General features: G+C 36.7%; 2 protein-coding genes across 2 annotated transcripts; one reads left to right on the plus strand and one right to left on the minus strand.

Moving 5' to 3' along the window:
* The first annotated feature begins 2,322 nt into the window (after positions 1–2,322).
* On the plus strand, positions 2,323–13,523 carry LOC108673494 (dihydrolipoyl dehydrogenase, mitochondrial-like). Its single transcript, XM_018161335.2, has 11 exons — positions 2,323–2,489; positions 6,242–6,385; positions 7,070–7,204; positions 7,501–7,617; positions 7,984–8,107; positions 8,392–8,501; positions 9,074–9,286; positions 10,297–10,442; positions 11,099–11,288; positions 11,907–12,039; positions 12,499–13,523. The coding sequence occupies exons 1-11, from the start codon at positions 2,448–2,450 to the stop codon at positions 12,660–12,662; spliced, it is 1,518 nt and encodes a 505-aa protein (XP_018016824.1). The 5' UTR covers positions 2,323–2,447; the 3' UTR covers positions 12,663–13,523.
* Positions 13,524–17,601: 4,078 nt separating this feature from the next.
* Positions 17,602–22,716, minus strand: LOC108673495 (the record flags this gene model as incomplete). Its single annotated transcript, XM_018161336.2, is given in 4 exon segments — positions 17,602–18,208; positions 19,399–19,481; positions 20,498–20,549; positions 22,633–22,716. Coding segments are annotated over 4 exon segments (426 nt in total). The 3' UTR covers positions 17,602–18,001.
* Positions 22,717–25,711: the final 2,995 nt, after the last annotated feature.

Consider the following 25,711-nt stretch of genomic DNA (forward strand, 5'->3'; position numbering starts at 1 on the left):
AGCTGCATAGAACTCAGCTCGCGATCTTAACGACTGAGCTGCATAGAACTCAGCTCACGATCTTGACGACTGAGCTGCATAGAACTCAGCTCGCGATTTCGACCACTGAGCTGCATAGAACTCAGCTCGTCATGATTGCGACTGACCGTAGCAGCAAAACTCGATTCAACGGAGATGATGAACTAGGATTATCTCACAGTTTCAACTATTCTGTTGTAATGGAATGGCTGTCCAGCTACTTCTATAATTTTTCTATATCTATTTCAATATTTGTATATATTTATCTGCATTACGTACACGTGACTCCCTAAGTAGGAATATATAGTTTTTGTTGTGCATAACATTTTTTTTGCAACCAGCCGATGTCTTCACATGATTAATCGTGCAGTCTTTAATGTTATTTGAGACCTCAGAGCAAAAAGTTCTATTTTATTATACCACATGCTTCTTACTCGAAAAATATATTTAATTTTCGGTTTCCATTAAATTTTAAAGCTGACTACCAGAAAACTAGAAGTTGTTCTCGGATTACACGCATCATTTATCGCCGAGTATCATCATGGTGACTAAGGTCCGATGATTGCCCCGAGAGAGAGGCCCTCTGCTAATACCAGTAATGGCGCTTGGTCTCGCATGGTGCCTCTAAACCTCCACAAGAAAGGCCTTCGTTTTTCTTGCCTTGACGCTGGGAGCGGAGACAAAAGCGGCGCTATAGCCACAAATAAAAATAACACCAACGGTTGCCAGGCGCCCACATGACGTGGAATGTGACGGGAATCGAAAAAAATTGGGCTTTTTGTTTAGTATGCGGAGTTATGTAAGGGATTAATTTTTTTCTTATATATTTTTGTTAGTTTAAGCTATCCTAGAATATAAGTTGTAAGTTTCCTGTCGTGAAGTTTTCTTGGTTATAAATGCCATTCTGGCTATGATATTTTCTTCTGAGCCTCATGTCTAATTAAATTACTGTTTCTACATAGATTATCAGTATAGATTACAAATTAGATAGAGTGTGAAAACCTTCATATCTCCTTTGACGTTTATTTCTGAAGATTTATCTATGATTTTAAATGTAAGAATAGCGGGTTTAATATCTCATAGATTCCCAATCGGCAATTCTTCTATGAGTTAAACAATTGTTAGGCAAGTATTATTAGTTGGTTCAACATTTTACGATTTTAGAAAGAAGATTTGTGTTCATTCATCAAAAATTTCACAAAATCGTTTTGCATTAATTTTTCGAAAATATTTAATGCCAAGGAGCATAAAAAATTGTTGTAATCAAATCGTTTCACGAAGTTAGTTAATTATGCAATGCGCTACGAGTCAGAGGTCAGATTAATATGTATTTAAATATATTTTTTGAATTGATTACAGTGAAACTGAGAATTAATTCTAAGATATTTTTTCTAGTCAAGAAAAGTACAAGAATCGACGACAGGCCCATCAGCCTATTCTTTAATGCCGAAGACACTATACTATACAGTATACTACTATAATATACTATAACAGATCTCACACCGTAACCTTCGAATTGTTTTGGTGAATCTGTACATGTTACTTCAATAACTTTTTTACATCAAAGTTTCACTAATGGGCAAAAATTTTGCAGCACTTTAAACTGATTTTATCTTTTTAAGAGAATACCTCATATATTTATTGCTGACATCATCAAGAAAAGTTTTTAATTGTGCTGTGCACCCATCCCCCGTTTTAAAAGACTACCTATAAACAGAAATTGTGGAATCAAATGCAAATTATATTTATGAATTTCAGTTTGAGAATGATTTATCGTCTTAGCACATTAACTGCTGTGTATTCAGAAGAATATAATGAAATCCAACAAGGAGCGTTAATTTTTGTGATGATAATATATAGAGGATCACCATAAATGTAAACATTCATAAAATCTGATGGTGATTAACCATAAATCAATATATTTTTCAGTCCATGATGCAGCTAAATAGAAGTATATATGAACATATTTTTTATGAACATCATAAACCTCGCAGTTTCGCACGCTACACGGTTTTCACTGCTCTGAGATCTGGAATAGTCTTCGTTGAAAATTTCTTACACTTATCCGGTATTTTATGATCTTGCTTGATCCTTGGTAAACTCGCTAAATTTTCACGTATTTTTATGAATTTATTCATATTGTTCCTACCAGTAAGAGCTGTCTTATTACAATTATACTCTTTCATAACCTCTAAAAAGCGATATTTATTGCCAAAGAGATCTTTCAATTACAGATTGTGTGTCACCACATTAAAAAAATAGAAAATGTTAGGTTTTGGCGATTATACTTCTTAGATTTGAAGGTAGATAGAGAACCCCGAGTGGCAACGGAGTCCCGTCAGCTGCACCGTCCACCTGACAGGCCTTCGCGTAGCAACAAAAACATTGTTTTGATTAGCAGGGACCGGTGGCTATTTTATATAAAAGAAATGCTATCGTTTCTACTTCCTCGATCTGCTCAATCTTTAAGGGTGCGTAATCAGACTATATTTATGCGATGCATTGCCATTGGAAAAACAAGTGCCGGCCAAATTGCCAAGTATTTGCAACTGAAACATTTTACGACTAGACTAGCCTCATTTTATGAAATTCGCAGTAGCGCATTGTAATACATCATTATTATTATACATGATTTCAAGTTGTGTTTTCTTGCATTTTTAAGAATGTTCTAAAGTCGAAGTTGTGTTTTTACTGTTTTGCCCATGAAGTTTCTAGTTCAATTTGTTTCAATTTGTAGTTTAGGGAAGCAGCATCCAACAAGCATCTGCTGAAGCTGAATCCTTGAATTTCCAGGCATCATTTTTCAAAAATTTTGGGTTTAAATGATTGATTCACTCTCACAAATGATTATTGAAAATTACTGGCAAAACCATGCTGCTGAGTGAATGAACTTGCATAGTTACATCACAACATCAGTTTGGCACTTTGGCTTTCTTCCGCTGAGTCCTCTGCTCCTGCTCTACTCATGCATCTGGAAATGGAATATTGGACAAAATTTCCCTTAAGGCTTGAATTGTGGCTTAAATCAATAGTTTCATAGGTGATTTTCAAAATTCTTCAGTAAAAATAGAAATCAGGCATGGGCATTTTGGATCATTCAAAAATGACTTTAGTAGCTTTTCCTATTTTTGTGTTTTGATTCCTGCTGTTTCTTGGGCCTTGAAATTTCTCATGGAAGAGCAGGCAGCAGGTGTGTGCTGGTGTCACTGGACACTGGACAGTGGACACTGGTCACTGGTGTTGTGTGAAGTATATAAATATTCTTTCTAAGCTATGTCTACAGTCTAGGGCTTACATGTACTTGTGTTGTGCAGGCAGCAGGCAGTACTTTCTAAACTATGTCAAGGGGTTGACGAGGGCTTTCTTCTCATGGAGTAGGGCAGGCAGTAGGTGTGTACTGTGTAATGGTAATACTGTATATAAATCAACTTTCTATGCTATGACTAGGGCTTGCTTCTCATGAAGTAGTGCAGGCAGTAGGTGTGAAATATATAAATCTACTTTTTAAGCCATGTCTAAGGCTTATGACATTTACAGCAGTTTAGTAGGCTTAAAAAAAATTCTGCCTGTGTATTCCTGATTTTTGACTGAAAAATTAGGCAGAAGTTATGGCTACCCATGAATGCCCATAAATCTGGCTAATTTCACACATTCCTATGGCCTTTTCCTAAATTCAAAAGTGAAAATTGAAAAAATTTGTCTATTTTTACCTGCAGTTTTAAGAAACTTCTGCCCAATATTCCAATTTCCAAATTAGTATCTATTGAAATAAAAGATAATTCAAAAAACCAGCTTTTGAAGATTCTGGGGTTAAGGGGACTGACTTTTGCTTCTCCGTCTCCTTGGCTCATTTCGTAACTGCTGAAAAGGCACATCTAGCGCAAGAAACAGCATGTATGTGTGAGCTCTAGTTTTTGCATAAAGCAATTTCAAAAATAGGTATATAAAATGAACATTTATTAAAAATATGTGCAAAGATTTCTTTGAATTAAATCTGTATTTATAAATCATTACTCTAGTTGATTGCAAAGTGTTTGCACTTGTTTGAAAGCTACAAACAAGACATGTTCAACAAAGCAAATACAATGGGTGTACGGTACATCCCCGTACATGCAATAATTTTTGCCTAATGCAGTTTTGAACTTTTGCAAAGTGACCATTTTATAACAATATTTACTCATTTTCATTTTAAAATATTTACAGATCATTATATGCATTACAGTAATTGTAAAATATTTGCACTCTTTTGAAAGCTACAAATGGTGATATGGTGTGCATTCAAGAAAGCAAATACCACGGATGTACATGCTATAACTTTTGTATAATGCAGTTTTGAACTTTTAGCTTTATATTCTATTATTATTATACTACGGCACATATGCTTATTATAATGCAGTTCCCATTTATAGCTTATTATTCACGGTAAACTGGACAGGAATAAGTCTAAAGATGTATGCTGGTACCCTAATTGCAAATAATTGGCAATGGGGAAGCTTGGGCTACAATATCAAGAATTTTTTTTGGCCTATTCCTCTTTTTAGCATATGTTCTCATTTCTGGAAAAAAATTCACTATTGTGCTCGCCATGTCCAACTGTCTGTCCTTCCATGACCTCAAGTTTTCGTCTATGAGAAAATGCGCTGTCACTCACTGCAGTGAGTACTGAGTTATTTTTTCAATAAATTTGACTTTATTTGGTTCTCTTGAACAATTTGAATATCCAAAAAGGGCATCTTAAAATTTTATAACTCCTACTATACGGTATTCAAGCTACAGCAATAAGACATCATTCAATTTGTAGAGACCATACCTAGCAACTCTAGGAGCCCCTTATTTGGATTTGTGCATGGTTTGATTTATACATGGAGAGGAGGGGAAAACGTGCAAAAATGGAAAAATTCACATAAAAGAAAAACAATGGGGAAAATCGGGGCTCTAGAGCCGCTGGATAATTTTATTACTAATTAAAATAAATGTGTCTTGATATTGTAGCATGTGATTTGCAAAAGTTATAAACTTTTTAAAGTACCTCCCTTTTTGCCATTTACTATTAGTTTTACTTTTTTTATTTTTTTGGGGGGAAAAATCATACAAGAAAAATGTTCTTATTTTAAGGTTAATATATGTGTGTGAAATTTCAGAAAGATTGGTTGTGGTCTATAAATGTATATTTTTTTTTTTTGTGACCCAAGCCAGTCCCCTTAACACGTCGACTACGATTGCTTCATTTTGTTATATTATTTCATTTTTTGTACTTTTTTAAGCAGGGTTGCCAGACAGTCATTTTTTGCAGACAAATTAAGTGATTTAGTTTTTCTCAATTGTGTTGGCCAGCTAAAATTTATGATAGGGGTAGGTACTTCCTAATTAAATTTTAAATACTGCAAAAAGAAAATAAATGGAATTTTTATAGCGGAACCTACAAATAAACTAGTATACATTGAATTATTGTCCTTTTTTGTTTTCGGATTTGGCCGATTTTGGGCAACCTGAATTATGTATCACTACCTCCTGGAGAAATACATTTTGTGGTACGCATATGTACCAATACATAGTAAACGTGTTAAGCCAATAGCCACCTTAGGATTATCTTGCCTTGCCAAGTTCTTTTTTTTTCTGAAAATAACATCAAATTATTCATGAAACCTGGTAAAGGAAAAAATTATTATTATGCTATTTACTATCATCATTTACTTCTATTTTCTATTATTTTAACAAATTATTTGGTAAAATGGTATTGGTAAATTACCATTGCTATTTTATTTATTGCTAATTACCATTTGCTATTGCTATTTGCTATTTTTTTTATTGCTAATTACCATTGCCTATTTTATTTACTATTATTATATTATAGTAAATTACTTTATTATTTATAATTGAATAAATTAAATTGTGATTATTTAAATAAAAAAATTTTTTTTCAAATTGCTCTGTAGAAAATAAACTTGGATATGTTGATATAACCCAATATTCTTCTAAAGCTAGTTTTGGGGTGTATTTCATCTTGAAAGGGAGGTGGGAGAAAGCTAGGTATATTTTTTTTATATAGGAACCTGCTAACACTTAAAGTACTAAACTCTTAAGCAAGAATATTTTGGTGAATCTACCAGTTCTCCGATCTTGATTGACAAGACATCTCAAGTTTCCTTACTAAGGATTTTCATTAAATTTTTGCCAGTTAGTTGAAGATTTTGTTTATATTCAGCAAAGTTTGCATTTCCAGGTTGTTAGCCAGCCTGCAGCTTCAGGCTGGGCCATCCCAGAGTACAGCCGAAGATTTGCTTCTCACGAGGCAGATCTTGTGGTCATCGGGTCAGGGCCAGGTGGATATGTGGCTGCTATCAAAGCTGCTCAACTGGGCATGAAAGTGAGTGGTTTTCAATTATTATGTAGTAAATTTATGCTTTTTTAGAACCCTTGATTATCTTTTAATATATATGCCTAATACACTAGTATTAATATTTCTTACTGATATTTATTAATTTTAGTCAACTTCTATAGTGTAATCAATTATGAGCCATTCTCCATATGTTAGATGTGTTTTTCATGAAACTTTTGCTGAGTAAAGGCTAGGCTCCATGATTCCTATTTGATAATTTGTAATAAATTAATTCCTTTTTTACGCACTGCCCATCTACTTGACTACCGCACTTGACTGTGTTGGATGAATTGCCAGCAAACCTAAGTTATTATATTACAGTACCAGTTTACTGAACATGCAAAGAGAGAATTGTGCTGGTGAAGTTTTTTGCAAGTCAACACTGCTTGAACTGTTGAAGGTTGATTTTACTAAAAATAGGTCTCTGAGGCTGAAAATTTATTGCAAATTCATCATGATTCTCCTATGTTGAAGAATGGCCAAATATTATTGAAAACATAGCGGTATATGGCTATAATTACCAAAATTGTAATGAAAAATTAAAAATTGGGAGAGAAATGTTTAAAATTAAGATCAACCTATATCTAAAGTGCTGTAAAGTGAAAAATAATTGAAATGCTGTGTAATAGAAAGGCATGTTTTACATTTCTAAAAAATTTCATTTCTTTACAGACAGTATGCATAGAGAAGAATGCCACATATGGCGGCACCTGCCTCAATGTGGGCTGCATTCCTTCTAAAGCTCTCCTGAACAACTCACACTACTATCATATGGCCAAAAAGGATTTTGAAAACAGAGGCATTGAGGTATAATGTTGAACTCACCCGTCTGCAATAGTCTATTTTTGTTTAGGTTCTGTTGAAAATAACGCAGTAAATTCTGTGAAAACTCTGTATGAAACACTGGAAGTATGCCTCCAATTGTGTTTTCCACAAGTTGTAGTAGTTAATGTGAAGGTTAGTCTAATCTCTTTGGTCCTTCAAGTTTCACTAGGTTTGCCTGATATTGCTGATCTTAAATTTTTATTTGCCCTTCAATTATGAGAGATTTTCAACTTATCCATGCTGTGAAGGAATACATTTTCTCATTTGTTTGTTTACAGGTTGATAATGTTCGACTCAACCTTGGGAAACTAATGCAGTCCAAAGAGAAAGCTGTTACCGCTCTAACTGGGGGTATAGCTATGCTTTTTAAAAACAATAAAGTCACTGGCCTGAAAGTACGTATTCTACCTAGTTCATACGTTTTATTAAAAGGAATTGTAATGATTTTATGTCCCTTTTTAATATTTCCTGACTAAATTTCATATCAAACGACATTGTATATGTGTGATTTCTCTATTGACTTGGCCTGATTGTATATGTGTAAAGTATCTGCTTTGCTGTTGTTATTTCTTCATTATTCAGACAGAGCCTTAACATGTCTGCTGTGAAAATCTTGTATTTAAACTTCTCTAGAGCATGGCAAAGCTTTGGATAACAAAAACATTCACTATGTAGGTACTACCTACAAACATCTATAGAGGATGATGACTACCATTGCTATGCATGACATGGCCATAAATAATTACTGAAATATTTTCTAGGGTCATGGTAAGATAACGGGAGCAAATGAAGTGAGTGTCCTGGGGCCAGATGGCAGCACTACTGAGACGGTCAGCACCAAGAATATCCTCATTGCCACGGGATCTGAAGTCACGCCTTTCCCTGGTGGGTGTTTTTTAGATAACTTGATGGTTAGTTAAGTTGCACTTACATAAATAATAAATATTAATGAAAAATATTAGCTATCACCATTGCTTCTTGTTTCAAAGCTCTACTTTCCTTGATAATTAGCTTTTTGGGATCCAAAAGAGAAATGGCAATGACTTTTTCTTATCATTTTAACTTTTTTCTGACGTGTTATTAAGATTCGTTAGTTAAGAATATGAATTTTTGCCTGTAATGTTGTCTGCTACTGGAATATAATTTATAAATATTTACTCTCGTTTCAGGAATTGAAGTGGATGAAGAAGTAATCGTGTCATCTACTGGAGCATTAAAACTTGCCAAGGTTCCTGAGAAGATGGTTCTTATTGGAGCCGGTGTCATTGGACTGGAGTTGGTACGAAATTCTGGGGTTTATTTGTCATTTTAATATATATTGCATGTAATGTGAGTAAAGATACTTATTTTGAACTGTTTACCACTGTGATCATTAAATCTAACTACTTGCAATCTCATTTAATCTCACACCAGAAACCTTCTGTCACAGTGCAGGTTTCTGCATCAATCTACTGGCAAATGCTCTAACTGAATCTTGATACCATAAACACGCTTATTTTAATTATGAGATCTCTAAATTGACTTGGCCCACTTGTATGTGTAAAGTATGTGCCTTGCTATAGTTCCATTTGTATTATTCAGACTGGCAGCCTGAGCATGTTGAAATTTTCTTCGACATGATGTGTTTTCTTCCTGCAGAGTCCTAACTTGCGGTCACTGCGAAGGAGTTTACTTCTAACTGCTGGCAAACGCTTTCATTTAATCTTACTTTTAAAAAAATTCACTGTGTCGGTTTCTGCACCTGACTCCTTGCAAACGCTCTCATCGAATCTTAATACCAAAAATCTGCTTTCCCTCTTCAGAACTATGCTTCTAACAACTTGCTAACGCTCTCACTGAACCTTACCGCAGGGCTCAGTTTGGTCTCGCCTCGGGTCAGAAGTGACTGCAGTCGAGTTCTTGACGAGCATTGGAGGTGTTGGCATTGATGGCGAGATGACCAAGACGTTCCAGCGCATCTTGACCAAGCAAGGTTTGAAGTTCAAACTTGGCACCAAAGTCACCAGCGCTGTCAGGAATGGCGACACCGTCACTGTTTCTGTGGAGACTGTCAAGGATGGCAAGGTTTGGAGCATTTGTTTTTTCCTAGCTGGTTTAGCGGGAAATCCGGATAACTAAAATTTTTTGATCACTCATGAAATGTTTGTATTGGGTCTGAGCGGAATTTCTCACTATTTTTTTGACCAATTCTGTGTAAATTTTCCAGCCGTAACTGAGTCGACAGTATTATGTACTGGATACATGATGTTGAAATACTAACAAATAACCGAAGAAGAATGATTGTCTGCCGTTTTTCAGTTGCTGAATCATGTCTTTGAGGACGCGTTGGTTTATGGTTTGACCTAAGATTTATGGCACCATGAAAAAGCTGTGTTTTCTTGAATTAATTTGATGGTTTGGAATCTATATTAATATTTGAAAATACATTTTATTGATGGAACAGGAAAAGTTTTGCTACTTTTAATTGTTTATATGGCTGGGTTATTATACCGGTCTAGGATGCTTCAAGTCTTCTCTTTCTATAGAAAAAACATTCATGTGCACATAATTTTCACCCGTTTCTGTTGAGCCCTAATTTGGGCTTCAGGTTACCTGATCATTTTTGCCTTGATGTCGAATTAACTAAGAATTCGAAAGCAAATATAATGGCAGAAATTGTTTAGTTCTAAAAAAGAATTTTTAGAAAGTTGCTCCCTCATTTGTCCAAAATTCAACTCGTATTCGTTGAAGTTTGGATTACTAAATAGATTAATTATTTTACGTAACCTGGAATCCTTCATCATTAGTTCAATACTCAGGAATGAGCGTGTATTTAGTCCTTACAAATGAATAATTTTGTGTACTTTCACGTACTAAGGGTTCGCACACAGTGAAAGCAGGTTTGCCCGCGCGGGCAACCTGCTCCAACCTGCCACAAGAATGAACATAGGATAATAATGTTAAGTGTTCACAGTGAAAACCTGTACGAATAGGCTTCTGTATTCTATGGTTTCAGGCGCCAGCCTGAGCAGGTAACCAGCACGCTGGCAACCTGCTTTCACTGTGTGCGTACCCTAATGCATTTACCATGACAGAAGGAAGAGCTACAATGCGACGCGCTGCTGGTGTGCGTGGGGCGCCGCCCCTACACGACCAACCTCGGGCTGGAGGAGCTCGGCATCGAGCGGGACGACAAGGGGCGCATCCCTGTCAACTCCCGCTTCCAGTCCGTCGTCCCGAGGTGACCACAAATATTGCTCATCTACTTAACTACTTAGGTAGTACACACATCTACTTACGTATTACACACATCTATTTACGTTGTACACACATACAATTACGTATTACAGCCATCTACATACGTAGTACAGGCATCTACATACGTAGTACAGGCATCTACTTACGTAGTACAGATATTTACTTACGCGGTACAGGCATCTACATACGTAGTACAGGCATCTACATACGTAGTACAGGCATCTACATTGGTAGTACTGGCATCTACATACGTAGTACTGGCATCTACATACGTAGTACAGGCATCTACATACGAAGTACTGGCATCTACATACGAAGTACTGTCATCTACATACGTAGTACTGGCATCTACATACGCAGTACAGGCATCTACTTACGTAGTACCGGCATCTACTTACGTAGTACAGGCATCTACTTACGAAGTACTGGCATCTAAAGGACAAATTCTGGTAGTACTATTGTCGTTCTGCGGTAAAATCAACTCATGCTCATAAACATATTAATTTTAAATAATAGGAAAATTCTGTGCCTACTAAAGACTAGTATTTCTAATTTTTCTTGATGAGTTAATCATAGGTCAGTATAGGTATGTGTAGCTTGTTGTTAGTGTGACACGAAGAAAAATGTGTGCATGTGCAGTATTTACGCGATTGGTGACTGCATCCACGGTCCGATGCTGGCGCACAAGGCCGAGGATGAAGGCATCATCTGCGTGGAGGGCATCGCTGGCGGTGCCGTACACATCGACTACAACTGCGTGCCGTCCGTCGTCTACACGCATCCTGAAGTGGCCTGGGTCGGCAAGAATGAGGAAGATCTCAAGGCTGAGGTAATTTGTGTTCCCTTTGATGAAGCGATGCGTCGAAGCTCGTATCTCAAGGCTGAGGTAATTTGTGTTCACTTTAATGAATGTGTCGAGGCTCGTACCTCAAGGCTGAGGTAATTTGTGTTCACTTTAAATGAATGTGTATAAATGAATGTGTCGAGGCTCGTACCTCAAGGCTGAGGTAATTTGTGTTCACTTTAAATGAATGTCTAGAACCTTGTATCTCAAGGCATTGGGAATTTGCTAACTCGTTAACCATCGTCAGGACGCAAACTTTGACAGCGTTACAACCGCACCGAATGTATGTAGATATAAGGGAGAATAATTTTCACGAATCCTGCAAATCTTTATTAAACATTAGAACCTCTAATTCTAAACATTAGGAATTAAAATTTATTTCCTTGATTATCACTGAAGTAAGGTTTTTGTGTACCTCAGAACTCTGGTTCTGAAATTATATCTGAATGTGATTCGCATTTGTTTCCATCCTGGACTCGGGGAGTTTTTGGGAATTCTCGATTTGGACGATAGTCCCGTTCATCTCTCTGAGTGTACGCACAAAAGCCGGCGTCTGTTATGGCTATAACATGTAACTTTTTTTTCAATGTTATCTTCTTGCAGGGCGTGGAATATAAGGTAGGCAAGTTCCCGTTCGCTGCCAACTCTCGCGCCAAGACCAACGACGACACCGATGGTCTGGTGAAGGTCTTGGCAGACAAACACACTGACCGACTCTTGGGAGCCCATATCATCGGTTAGGGACCCTCAAGTGTTAATTTTACTGTCACTGCCTTATTCTATTTGCATTTCCTGTGAGATTTGAACTGTTCATTTGGCACCTTTTATTGCTTGACGAATTTGATCGGTTTGAATTAAGCTCGATACTCAAATTTTTATCGTTGTCACTGCCTTTATATCAATCAAGTTGCAGTGATATTTTTTCGTCTGGGATTTATTTAGTTGACGTGTCTGGTCTATCGATATTAAAGTAAAATTTATGTTACTTTGGTAAATGTAAAGTGTAGCAGTGATATTTCCTCTTGTCATGGATTATTTTTATTTTTTTTTTTTTTTTGCAAAGAGCAGTATACTGATAGTGAAGTAACTGAAAATAGAATATTATTGTAACCCAACATAGTATTGAGATAAATAAAGATATAATATAGAAATTACTGAAGATATACTGAAGTAACTGTAAGCTGTTCCTCCAAAGGTCCTGGTGCGGGCGAGCTGATCAATGAGGCGGCCCTTGCCATGGAGTACGGCGCCTCGTGTGAGGATATCGCTCGTGTCTGCCACGCTCACCCCACCTGCTCCGAGGCCTTCAGAGAGGCCAACCTAGCGGCCTTCTCTGGCAAGGCCATCAACTTCTCCTAAAGACCTTCGACGTAATCTGAGAGACATCAACTTCTCCTGGGAGACATCACATTTTCCTGCGGGCATTCAATTCTCCTCATGGCGATAAATTATTCCTGATGGCCTCAATATTTCCTCAGGACCATCTACTTCTTCATGAGGGCCTTCAAAGTTTCATGCCAATCAACAACTTCTGGGTGCCGCAAGTTTCCAGTCCTGACTTCCATGCCACAAAATTGTACTCAAAAAACCACGGGACTCGGCGCGATCATTAATCCGCATCTTCAGAGCTGACGGCAAGAAATTGGTATTTTGGAGAACCCTTACGAATTTGGCAATCTTTCGTTCGTGATACCAAAACTCTGGCATGTCTTTCGATTTCTCTATTGGCACTAAATTCCCTGTTTGACTATGACCATCTATTAATAAGACAGCCTCAAAATCTATGTGATCAGTTTATCGCTAGAAGTTGAAACGCCCATATTCTGAGGGAATATTGTGAGAAAATGTAGTTTCATCTTTCTTCTTATTGGATCAAGATACAAACACACCTCACCGAACTCATAGCTATTCATGGGTTCAAATTCACCTGGTTTTATCTCTGTTCAGCTATGAATTAAGAAGTGTGCGGTTCCTGAAGCAGTTTGCAGGGTATAAGTGATATTAAGTCACTATTGATGTTCCCTGTAGGAGATTTGGAAGTGAATTCGGCGTGTAAATATTACAGTTTTTACTCTTATTAGAGCTAGGCGGATTACATTGTATTTATTACTTATATTAAAATTTTGGTATGTTCTCGTAATGCCAATGAAAGAGAAATTGTTTCATGTAGTTTCTCAAATATATCCATTCTGATTTTCTAGGACAATTCTTGTTTTTTTTCAAAAACATGAGCGAATGGCGCATCAATATCACAACGTAATATTCAGTATCAACTTCTCAAACTTTATCCATCTAGAATGTAATAAGCTCATTTATATTCTTGGCCATTGAAGTCACTCGGAATTACTATAACTTTATGTTCAGATTTTATCTTGCTGAAGACGAATAGACATTGTTACGTAACCGGTTTTGGAAAGAGCGGATGCAAAAAAAGAATTGTTTGCAACGTAAACTTGAGTTTTTAAGTGAAATTAAATTTCGTCTCATCGAGTGACATCAGAATTTATCAGCCGCAGACGAATATCCAGGACTCGACAGCTCACTTTCCGACGTAGGGCGATAGGCTTGCCGCCTTTTCCGCACATCGATGAAAGTGAAAGTTTCGGCAAGGATTACGATTTTATCGTTTCTTTTTCTGCTTCGAAGTGTGTGTTTTTTTAACGTTCTTTCTGACTACATGTGTTTTGGTTTTTCTTGATTATTTTCACGGTTACATCTGCGTGTTGATTAATTTAGCAAGTGTGGTTTAATAACTACAACAAANGACGAAGCAGTTAGATAGCAATCTGTGTAAAGTAAATACTTTACGTTCGTGTTTTGTTTTCATATACCCAAGCATCAAACCTACCGTCGATGAAGCCTCTTTCAACTTCCTGTACGCGTTCCGTTCTGCTTCCAGTCGTACGCAGACCATCTTTGTCATCATGGCTGTAGTCTATAGAAATCTTGCGAGCTGACTTTCCCTTCGTAATCACTCGGAAATGCAACGGTTAATCTTCATTCACACGGCGATCATGCCAATGGAAGCTGACTACTGTCTAAAGATGCGTTTGTTTCGTTAGAAGTGTGAATTTTTCACCAATTCCTTATTGTATGTGCTCCCAGAATGTTCTAGAAAATAACGTAACACATGCATGTAGTCCAAGTCAAACTAAATTCGTCGGTTCATCGTATGTAAAGTTAACATGTTAGTTCGGGTACCTGAATCAATTTTGAGCATAATTCTTGTGTATGAATATTTTAAAAGGATTACTGTTAAATAAATATAAAAGTTTCATCGATTTTATTCAACGCAAAATAATTCAGAAATTTAAACAACAACTTTGTATTTTTTGTTCAATCAAAACGCGATAGTTATACGGGTATTAATATGAGAAGAAATAGGTCAAAAATTCACAGAGTCCTACGCAATCCTCGACAATTTTGTGTACATTTTTAATGGATATTCATTTCCAATGTTCGAACTATTTACGCAGAGTTTATCTTTTATTAACTTCATACTGTATTTCCAAATAAAATTGCACTCAGTAGCGTCAATGTCCTCGGGTCGCAGCAGCAGTTAAATCGAATATAATTAAACTATGTCTTGTAAAAAAAATTAACAGCAACTTTCTGCATGACCAAAGCAGCTTCGTAGCCATTATGTGATAATCGAACTCTACAAAACGTAGTTTAGACCAGTATTATGCGCTTTTGTTAATAAACGAGCGTGTTTATTGCATTAGCTGCCAAGTGGCGACTCCTGTGACGTGATTTGTTGACGGTGGACACTAAGCCTGCTAGTCCTAGTGTATAGCCACAATCTTTCGTCATGTCTGTGCGCTCGTTAGTGATCATAAGTGCCATAAACAAGTTAACATTGCTTATATTCTGTGCCATTAAGCGTGTTTCATGATGATCAGTGTTTGAATTATGTTGCATCAACTATTTGTCATTCGATATTGGTTTAAAATGGATCCAATTACCAGGTGGGCACCGTGGGCTAGTAAAAGTCTAAAAAGAAGGTTCAAGAACGATACTGTTACGATTTATTACTTGGACAGAGCACATTAGGTGTTCTTCTGTTAATCTTATACTGGGAGCTTGGTAAACGATTCCAGGTCCAGCCTTATCTAGATACAGTCTACACAGAATTAGTGAAATTTTAACTGAATTGTTAAGTATGGTTGAACACGTTCTTCATTGGTAATCATTGCTGGCGTATGTATACATGTAACAAAATTTACCTCTGCAATTTCGTTAGTTCAACTTGTTTCGAATAAAGCTAGTAATCTATATAAAAATTAGCCACATTTCTTAAGTAATATAGACAGCTTTTAGTTAGAATAACGGCAGTGTACTCTTAAGAACAAAAGAAGGCGGAGGTTCGCCCAGAAACTTAGAATTTCTAATAGCTAAATCAGCTATACAGCTAAATATTCCCAACCTCTTTCGACCACCGGGCACCGGGCGACATTTTGCTTGCTACCGTTGCAACACGTGGCTGCTATATAGGTAGTCTAATAAATTCATTTCAGCTGCATAGTCCCATATTATTATCATACTTTTGGTGACACCGTACAAGGAACTGTACTATCGAAAATAGTTAAGGGTTCGTAAATCCGTCAGCCAATCACTGATTGCTCTCCTACCTAAACCCACCAATCTCAGACGAGAAGTCGATCGTTACGTGTACTTGAGTTGACATGTGCACTGAGGTCTCTACTAGTACATAGGCCGCGAGTTTTTATAGTACGGTGCCAGGAATACGAGATTTTCAATAATAGTAACTGTTGCCCGGGGGGCGAAAAGGTTGAGAAACTCTACGGTAGAAATTGCATTCTCTAAAATTTGTAAAAATTCTTATGAAACTCTTCAACAATATCAAAAGAAGTATTCTTACACACTCTGCCTTATGATAAACTATTCAATAACGCTTATGAAATAAAAAGTTATAAACTAGACTATGAAGATAGGGGCTATTCATTACGATGACCTGCAATGTCAATGTCAGGCGAAGCTTTTATAATTTTTAAGCCGGGCATACCTACTTGAATTATAAATTCTGGGGATGAAATTCATGTTATACCTAAATCCTACTTATCCGAAGCAATGTCGTGCATTGAATGCAATCAAGCAAAATATAATTTTAGGCAGACGTAATATTTTTGTAGCTTTTTTCGACAATTCCGGAAACCACTTTCTGTGAGATATCCCTTTGGTAGCTTTGAACTTTAATTTGCATAAGGCGTTAATTTGCATGATTTACACTTAACTGTTAATTCAAAGCATGCTATGTATTTAATTCTAAAGATTCTATTAAAAAGACACCTCGATTTTGGTTAAGAACTAACATGTCTGAAAGCAATTATTGATAATTTAGAGATCTTCGATTGCTTCGTTGAAACAATATTATTGATTTATTGCACCTCTCTAAACAAGTCAAAGTTATCTGGAAGTGATAGATACAAATTCAGAGCATTAATACTATTCATTAAATTGTAAAGGACGAACAAATTAATTTCAGAAAAAAAGAGTCTCTTAATGTATTAAAACCTGCACTTGGAAAAACGAAGGGGCTACATTGCACTGCCAAACCAGGTCAGGATGACTCACAAAGGGGCAAAAAGTGCATTGATATTTAGACAATGTCTCGCTCAAATCTCTGCGTGCATGGAGCCCCAAGTCGAACTTTGAAATCTTGCGTCAACCCATATTTAAAACCTATTTTTTATTATTTTTTCTTCTCAACGCTAAACTTCCCGCAATCTTATAATAATAAAATCCCTTGACAAAAACATTGAGAAAGTTAAAGGGTTGTTGATGAATTCTTTGCTCCGGCATTTCAATGCATGTTCAAATACACCAAAGCTAATTTCAAGGATTTAGTTATCAAAATATTTTATAAAGATTTAAATATCAAAGCATTTAAATATCAAAGGATTTAAATATCAACCGTTTTATTGGTCTGATAAACAAGCACTAAAATCAGAAGTGCGACCGTCTTAACAACATGATTCAGAAACCTAACTGTGAATACAGATAAAAGAAGTGCTCCTATATACCATTAATCTTCACTTGACTGCAACATGGCAAGGTATGTTTTTCGATGATGACCAGTAAAGTTAAGCCGACAAGTTTGCGTGTACATATTTGTTCCACTATGAGTAAAGTTCTATGCAGTACCTGTCACTACTAGAACTGGGGAGTTTAAAATTGGAAAGGTTCACGGCAGGTTTGAAATTTGTAAAAAGGTTTTTTGCCTAATTTTTTATCAAGGTTCACGGCAGTATTTAAAATTAGACGTCGTTCTATTTCCCCCAATATTTTATCAAGGTTCTGGGCAGTACTTGTCACTTCTAGAACTGGGGAATATAAAATTAGACGGCGTTCATATTTCCTGTAGGGTTCATTTCGAAAAAGAGGAAGGCTTGGGTCCATTACTGATTGTTGTTCCTTCTTATCTGCTATCGAATGCTAACACCGAAATCAATATTGCACTGCATGTCTTGTTGGTATCGCCGCGCTTGTTCGATGTTCATCGTTTATGGTTTCCGTAGTTACCTCTTGATTATTTAACACTCAGAAATATGATTGGGTCATAATGTCCTAATAGTGACGCTCTTTCTTATCCACCGCACGAGCAGATAGCGGACCTAGCACCGATACGCATTGTGCCGATCCAAACAAGGTTAGAGTGATCTACAAAAAGTGCGTCGCTATTTGGACAAAGTCCCACTCATTTCTCTGAGTGTCAACGTTATTTCTCTCTCCCATTTGTGTTTCTCTCCCATTATTTCACACAGAGAAATAATGGGCACACCGAAGTCCCAGGCCGTGAAGAAGACAATCAGCGAGCTGATCAGGGTCAATATCACCAGCACGATCTCCACGTAAATCCAAATCCTGATCAGGTTTGGCCGTTCCTGGAAATCGAGGAATAAAGTTATAGTCTTTTTTAATTTTAATAAAATAATAATAATAAATAAGTTATAGTTGTCACGATCTCCACGTAAATCCAAATCCTGATCAGGTTTGGTTGTTCCTGAAAATCAAGGAATAAAGTTATAGTCTTTTTTAATTGTAAGAAAATAATAAAATAAAAATAATAATAAATAAGTTATAGTTGTATGAATCCTGATCAGGTTTGGTCGTTCCTGAAAATCAAGGAATAAGGTTATAGTTTATTTTAATCCTGATCAGGTTTGGTCGTTCCTGAAAATCAAGGAATAATGAGTTGCGAATTTGAGACCGCAAAGTACTGTGAATGTTCTGCGATGTTAAGTTATAGTCTTTTTTAATTTTAACAAAATAATAGATTAAAAATAATAAATAAGTTATAGTTGTATGAATTTAAGAGGTGGGGGTTGAGTCGATTATACCGTTGTGTTCTTCAAAAATCTGCGGTCATTATTATTATTAATAATATAATTATTAATAATTATTATTATTAATAATAATGACATAATTATTATTACGATAATTATTGATTATTGCGACGCAATAATTATTATTGCGTCGATTATTTTCAGCGTTGTTGCGCCCATCACCTCTCGTTGACACTCCAATTACATTCGCTCCTGACATTACAATTAACATGAATTTCTCTCGTGAAGTACGACTTTTACTAAATAAACATTTCATAATCCCTCCAGAAAATAGAAACACAAACATTTCTTGTAAAGACGTTTGCTCCATCTTTTTTAGCAAATTTGTCTAAATGAAAAGCTTTCTTCTAGGTATATGACATTATCTAGGTTTCTTTCATCTAGGTATATATTACAATTACATACATTATAAATGCTTTGCAATAACACTAGATCAATGCAATCGTTCACCCATAATAATTATTAAATTTTAATGTAATATTAAAATAAATAAAAATATTTATCAGCTACAATGTCTATCAACGCAATGCTATAACAAGAAACCAATGCAATATGTTTACACTTGCTAATTATTAAATGTCAGTTTCATATTAAAATAAATAAAATATTTATCAGCTACATTGTCTATCAACGCATTGCAACAACACAAGACCAATGCTATCGTTCACCCATAATAATTATTAAAAGTCAGTTTCATATTAAAATAAATAAAATATTCATCATCTTACCTTCTTAACTCCAACCAACAGAAGAATTGCTATTATGAGCACCACGACGCTGACTATGATGTTGAACCAGCTGCTCTGCGCTCCTGTTGGGTGTAGAGTTATAGTTTAATCTCATATGTATCAATATTAATTATCTAGGTTGTTTGTACTCATATTTTCAAGATTAATTAATTTGTTATGGAGCTGGTATACTATCTAGCTGGTGTCTACTATACTATCTATACTATACTCGGTATACTATCTATCTATCTACCTCATTACTATCAATATGAATTATCTATGTTATTTTTACATTTATTTTCAAGATTAATTAATTTGTTATGGAGCTGATCTCGGAAACGTTTCCGTTGCAAATATGTTGAGTTTACTTGGCGTTTTCTTTGCTTTGGATTTTCGGTATACTATCTATCTATCTATCTATCTACCTCATTACTATCAATATGAATTATCTGTGGTTTGTACTCTTATTTTCAAGATTAATTAATTTGTTATGGGGCTGGTCTCCGAAACGTTTCTGTTGCAAATATGTTGAGTTTATTTGGCGTTTTCTTTGCTTTAAATTCTCGGTATACAGAAAAATAGCAACAGTTTCTATTTCTGATAACATTGCACTTAATTAACCCATATTTTGAAAAAGGTCTAGTGAGACCTTTAAATAGTAGTTAGACATGCACTTTTAGATTTAATATGTTACGATTTTTATATTAATTAAAAACAACACAAAAAATTTACGTATAAGCCTTTAAATATCATGTGAGCGAGTCACGAAAATAACAAGAATCGGCGACCCGCCAAACTTTACCTGCTATACTATACTATACTATAGTATATATACTATACTATACTATAGTATGTATACTATACTATACTATACTATACTATACTATAGTATATATACCATGCAATACTATCCTAAACAAGCTTCCCGGTCAGACGTAGAACACATTTAGAATAGAGTTCAAACTGATCGCCCGAGTTTATCGAGATGCTTGTCTGATATAGCCTTTCCCCTTTTTCATTAAAAGACTTGTGTAGATTAATGTCGTTGAGTATTTTTTGTTTATATGCAAATTTGCTCAACTATAATCAATATACTCACTTTCAGAGACCAGGGCATGCACGTTGACGATGACGTTCAGTATAGCTGACACCTGCGCAAAAGGTAAAATTAAATGATATGATATGTGTATTATCTGAATTCGATTCACTTTTGGCCGACCATCGAGTGATTGTTTACTTAGAATAGACATTATAATTTATTGTAGAGACTAAATTTTATGTACGATGCAATTTTTGTAATGTTGAATGCGCTGCAATTTGCTAATTTTACCTACACTACAATTGTGAGTGATAAATACGCTGCGATTTACTAATTTTACATAAGCTCCAATTTGGTATTTTTAAAATGCTCTGCAATTTGATATTTTCAGATACGATGTAATTTGCTAATTTTCGATACGATGCAATTTGGTCATCTAGTACGCTACGGAAATCGATTTCATTTAAGCCCCAAAAAAGTAAAAATGCACAAGAGGAAAATCGATAATGTCCAATTGATTTGCCTTTATCGCGTGTATTGTTTTGTTCAATACTTCGTATATAATATAATTCCAAATAACTCAAAGAGGTCTAGATAGGCTCACTTTTTATGGTATAAATGTGCATGTCTATTTCCTCGAAATATCTTATTTACAATTGCACCACTTTCAACAAATCTTCATCGAATGCTACGAAATCCACCATAAAAATTTTACGAAGCATTTACTTCGAGAGAAATTTACTATCAAGTGCCAGCCAGAAACTGGCTGCCGAGATTCACAATTGTTCATGGGTACAGAACCAGCGTTGCAGCTCACAGCTGTGTCCACGGCCGACCCAGCTGTACTTTGACAAACAGTCTCAGTGACTTCGCACACTCATCTCTCTGGGAGAGTCAGACTTTGTCTAAATATCGATGCAATTTTGGCTCTTGTGTGGGTGGTCCTCACCCATTTTTACTCGGTAAAGAGAGTGTCCAAGCTATGTGTAAAAATTGGGTCACAATTTCGACCATATGACCCATTAATTTTTCTGAGAGTTCTCTTTGCAAGAACGGCAACCTATGGAACGGTAGCTTCAGCCTTGTTCGCGTTATGAATCAGCTACTGAATTATTTCATTGTACGCAAAATATATAAGTTTAATCGACATAGAAGGTTAGATTTCATGATTGAAGTTCGATTTTATTATTGAAGGTTCGATTCCTGGATTGAACGAAAGCGAACTGAATAATTGAAGGTAACGAAAATTTCCATAGCTCAACAACAGATAGAAACTCGACGATTAAGCCGCACCCCTCCTTTCAAATGACATTGAATAAAAACGAAGATCACAATTTGTTTGAAATGAGAAGAAAGTTTTATGTGGTGCTACATACGATGCCTGGTGGGACTGTAAAGACTTACAGTAGGCAACCTGCGTGGCTGGATGCCAGGGGCCATACTATCAAAAATAGTTAAGAGTTCAAAGCTCTGCCAGCCAATTATAGACAACTTCAAATTGGGCGCTACGTCTACTTAGGCCGCCACGTGTACTTAGGTCGCTACGTGTACTTAGGCCGCTACGTGTACTTAGGCCGCTACGTGTACTTAGGCCGCTACATTCCATAGCTCAACAACAGATAGAAACTCGACTAAGATTAAATGACACCCCTCCATTCAAATGGCATTGAATATAAACGATGATAACAATTTGTTTAAAATGAAGAGAAAATTTAATGTGGTGCAACATATGATGCCTGGTGGGACTGGGAAAACTTGGACAGCTGGCAGCCTGCGTGGCTGGATGCCAGGGGCCATACTATTAAAAATAGTTGAGAGTTCAAAGCTCTGCCAGCCAATTATAGACAACTTTAAATTGGGCGCTACGTGTACTTCGCCCGCTATGTATGTCAACTTAGGCCGCTACGTCTACTTAGGCTGCTACGTCTACTTAGGCTGCTACGTCTACTTGGGCCGCACGTTTACTTGGGCCGCTATTTTTATTTAGGCCGTTACGTCTATTTAAACACAGCAGAGTACACACACACGCCACACAGCAGAGTACACACACACGCCACACAGCAGTTAAGCCGTTACGTGTACTTAGACCGCTACGTGTACTCAGACCGCTACGTGTACTCAGGCCGCTGCGTGTACTCAGGCCGCTACGTGTACTATAGGCCGCTACGTGCACTTAGGATGCCACATGTACTTACCAAGCAGAAGATGGCTGTCGCCAAGGCCCCTGTGCGGAGCGTGCAGCCACAGCAGCACTGCGACACTACGCATTTCTCTGCCATCTGTAGGGAAATAAAACATTATTTTATCTACTACTGTGATTTAAATTTAACTGCACAGTCTATGTTGAAAAACCAGCGTTTGTGCGTGAGTGAAATGCTTGCATGTAATAGCGCTTGCATTGGTTCAAAAATGAACATCCGAATGATGTCTTGCTGAAGTGAGCCATATGGAGTCCCCGATATTCCAATTATAAGTGTGAACGTTTCGTTTAAATCTGGTCGTTCAAACTTGCATGTTTTAAGCATATGCCCTTCTTGACGTTAAATTTCATTTGTTCAAAAATTAGCTGTTCAAACTTGCGCACTTCAAACTTGCACGATTAAACCTAAATACACCAGAGTCGCTATGTGACTCGTGCGTGGGCGTTGTAGAAGCGCGTTGGCCAACACAGTTGGCCCTTAGCTGCACCTACACCAACTCGGTCGGCTATGATGTCATGAGTATCATCACCAACACCGGTCGGCATCACCAACACCACCAACCTGAGTGATGTCATCACCAATTCTGAAGGATCTGCCATCCCAACTTGTGTTAGGAAGAAGTCTGCATGTCTGCATCCTCATGTACGCCCCTTCAAGAACAGACTAGACGAAGCTATGCAGGAGCATATGTTCAGTCTGAAAATGCCTAGCAAATTACGGACCAGGCAATAAGTCCAGACGAAGCTATGCAGGAGCATATGTTCAGTCTTAAAATGCCTAGCAAATTACGGACCAGGCAATAAGTCCAGCAGCTATCTCAATCAATCGTCAGTTATGGAAAGATCGCATTCCAAATGCCAGATCCTTTGTGAATCAGGTCACGAAAAATTCAAGAATCGGCAACAGGCCATGGGCCTATTTCTTCAGTGCCGACACTTCTATTATATTCTATGAACAAGAATCGGCAACAGGCCATGGGCCTATTTCTTCAGTGCCGACACTTCTATTCTATTCTATTCCATTCTATTCTATTCCATTCTATTCTATTCTATTCTATTCTATTCTATTCTAACAAGTCTGCTTGTCTGCATCTCGCACGCAAGTGCCATGCGACCGGCAGTGCCTCAAGCAATAGTTCTAGAATGTCAAATTTTTTTATTCAACAAATTGAGATTCAAATTCAACAAAGGAATAAATTCAGCGAAGGAAATTCGCTTTCAAAACAACGCGCACAGGAGTCGGAAGAACGGCAGTAGCTCATGTATATTCACGTAATGTAAGTTTGAACACAACTCGTTGTAGAAATTCAATGAAGGAACGTCATTTGCTATATGAAAACAATATTGATATTTCTTCCAGTGTATAAATCCTCGCATTGCAATGCCCTTATTGTAGCTTATGGTAGGAAAAAACTCGCCATCATATCGACTCTTTGGCAGGATTGAACGTGATTCTTTCACAAAAATGTAATAGCATTGAAAATGCCAAGTAAATTAGCCATGTCGTCAATGAGAAAATATTTCGGCTTTTAAATTTAGGGTGAACTAGCAATTAAAGACTAGTAATTTACGTGATTTTTTTAGATCAGGCAGGATGTTTTCTTCAGTCGACTGGTGTAATATTGTTTTATTAATTAACTATCAATTAACTATTAATACTGGAGGGAGAAAATCACGGATATTATGCAAGGCTATTAATATTCTCACAAAAACAAAGCACGAAGAGACCAAAGAGTCGATGAAATTTGTAGTAAAAAAGGCTTCCAAGAAAGTGAACTATAGCCAGAATTATAATTTGCAATAAATAAAAAAGATAATAATATGGTCTCGAGTAGCATGGTACAGCGACGTTGTGCTAGAAGATAACCTTGAGCCCAAGGATGAGAGGACTGGGCGAGATGTTAGCGCCACCAGCTCTGGTATTCCTCTGGTGCGAGGTATGCTCCTTGTGGTGGTATTCCTCTGGTGCGAGGTATGATTCTTGTGGTGGTATTCCTCTGATGGCATTCCTCTGGTGCGAGGTATGCTTCTTGTGGTGGTATTCCTCTGGTGCGAGGTATACTTTTTGCCGCCTATTTTTTTCTTTTGCATCAGTTCTTTTTTACTGGGTGTAAGGTTTAACGCTTGTTGAACATTTGAACATAATTTGATTTTCTAGAATAACTTAACGCCTTTGGGCAAGAGATGAATAAGGCTAGGCAACACGTATTTATTCTTTTGCATCAAGTAATTCAAGTATTTGTTTAAAATTATTTGATTGTTTATAATGTTTACGCCTCAGGCTGCTTATCTTTCTTTGTTCCTCTTAGTAAGTGTCGTATGGGAGCAGACGCGTGGCATATACATGGATTCCTGAGAGGGGCCCTTGCCTTCGGATGAAAGGTTCTATGTGGATGCTTAGTCTACTGTTGCAGACATCTTCCTTAGTCTGCTGGTGCAGACATCTTCCTTAGTCTGCTGGTGCAGACATCTTCCTTAGTCTGCTGGTGCAGACATCTTCCTTAGTCTGCTGTTGAAGACATCTTCCTTAGTTTGCTGTTGCAGACATCTACCTTAGTCTGCTGTTGCAGACATCTTCCTTGGTCTGCTCTCTAATTAAGAGCGAGTAGTTCAAAGTATTAAAATATAAATGAAAATTTCTAAACACAAATGAATAATCCTATACATAACCTTTTCGTCAAAAAAATGAATAAAATAATCAAATGATTTGATTATTATTATTTAGTAACCAATAATTTAATGATTGTAGACTGTAAACAATTTTTCATACATCCGAGGAGTTGAGGTTCGTAACTCCAACAACCAGACACTTTCAATAGCATGTCTCTCTTGTGAACGTAGCAAAAGCTTATGGTGAAGTGAAGACGTTTGTAAGCTAAATCCATGCACCAATTGCAGACAAGAGCTCATTCGCTATGTGAACTTGCGCTAATTTTAATAGTACGGCTCCCTTGTAAGCGTAGCAAGAGCTTATGGTAAAGTGAAGACGTTTGTAAGCTAAACCCATGCACCAATAGCAGACAAGTGCTCATTCGCTATGTGAACTTGCGCTAGTTTCGATAGTACGGCTCTCT

This window comes from Hyalella azteca, unplaced genomic scaffold (genome assembly GCF_000764305.2).
Source record: "Hyalella azteca isolate HAZT.00-mixed unplaced genomic scaffold, Hazt_2.0.2 contig6601, whole genome shotgun sequence".
Classification (NCBI taxonomy): Eukaryota; Metazoa; Arthropoda; class Malacostraca; order Amphipoda; family Hyalellidae; genus Hyalella; species Hyalella azteca.

Coding starts and splice junctions, on each gene's coding strand:
- LOC108673494 (XM_018161335.2), top strand. CDS start 2,448: ATGCTATCGTTTCTACTTCCTCGATCTGCTCAATCTTTAAGG. Junction 7,618..7,983: donor ATAAAGTCACTGGCCTGAAA/GTACGTATTCTA, acceptor AATATTTTCTAG/GGTCATGGTAAGATAACGGG. Junction 12,040..12,498: donor CTTGGGAGCCCATATCATCG/GTTAGGGACCCT, acceptor GTTCCTCCAAAG/GTCCTGGTGCGGGCGAGCTG.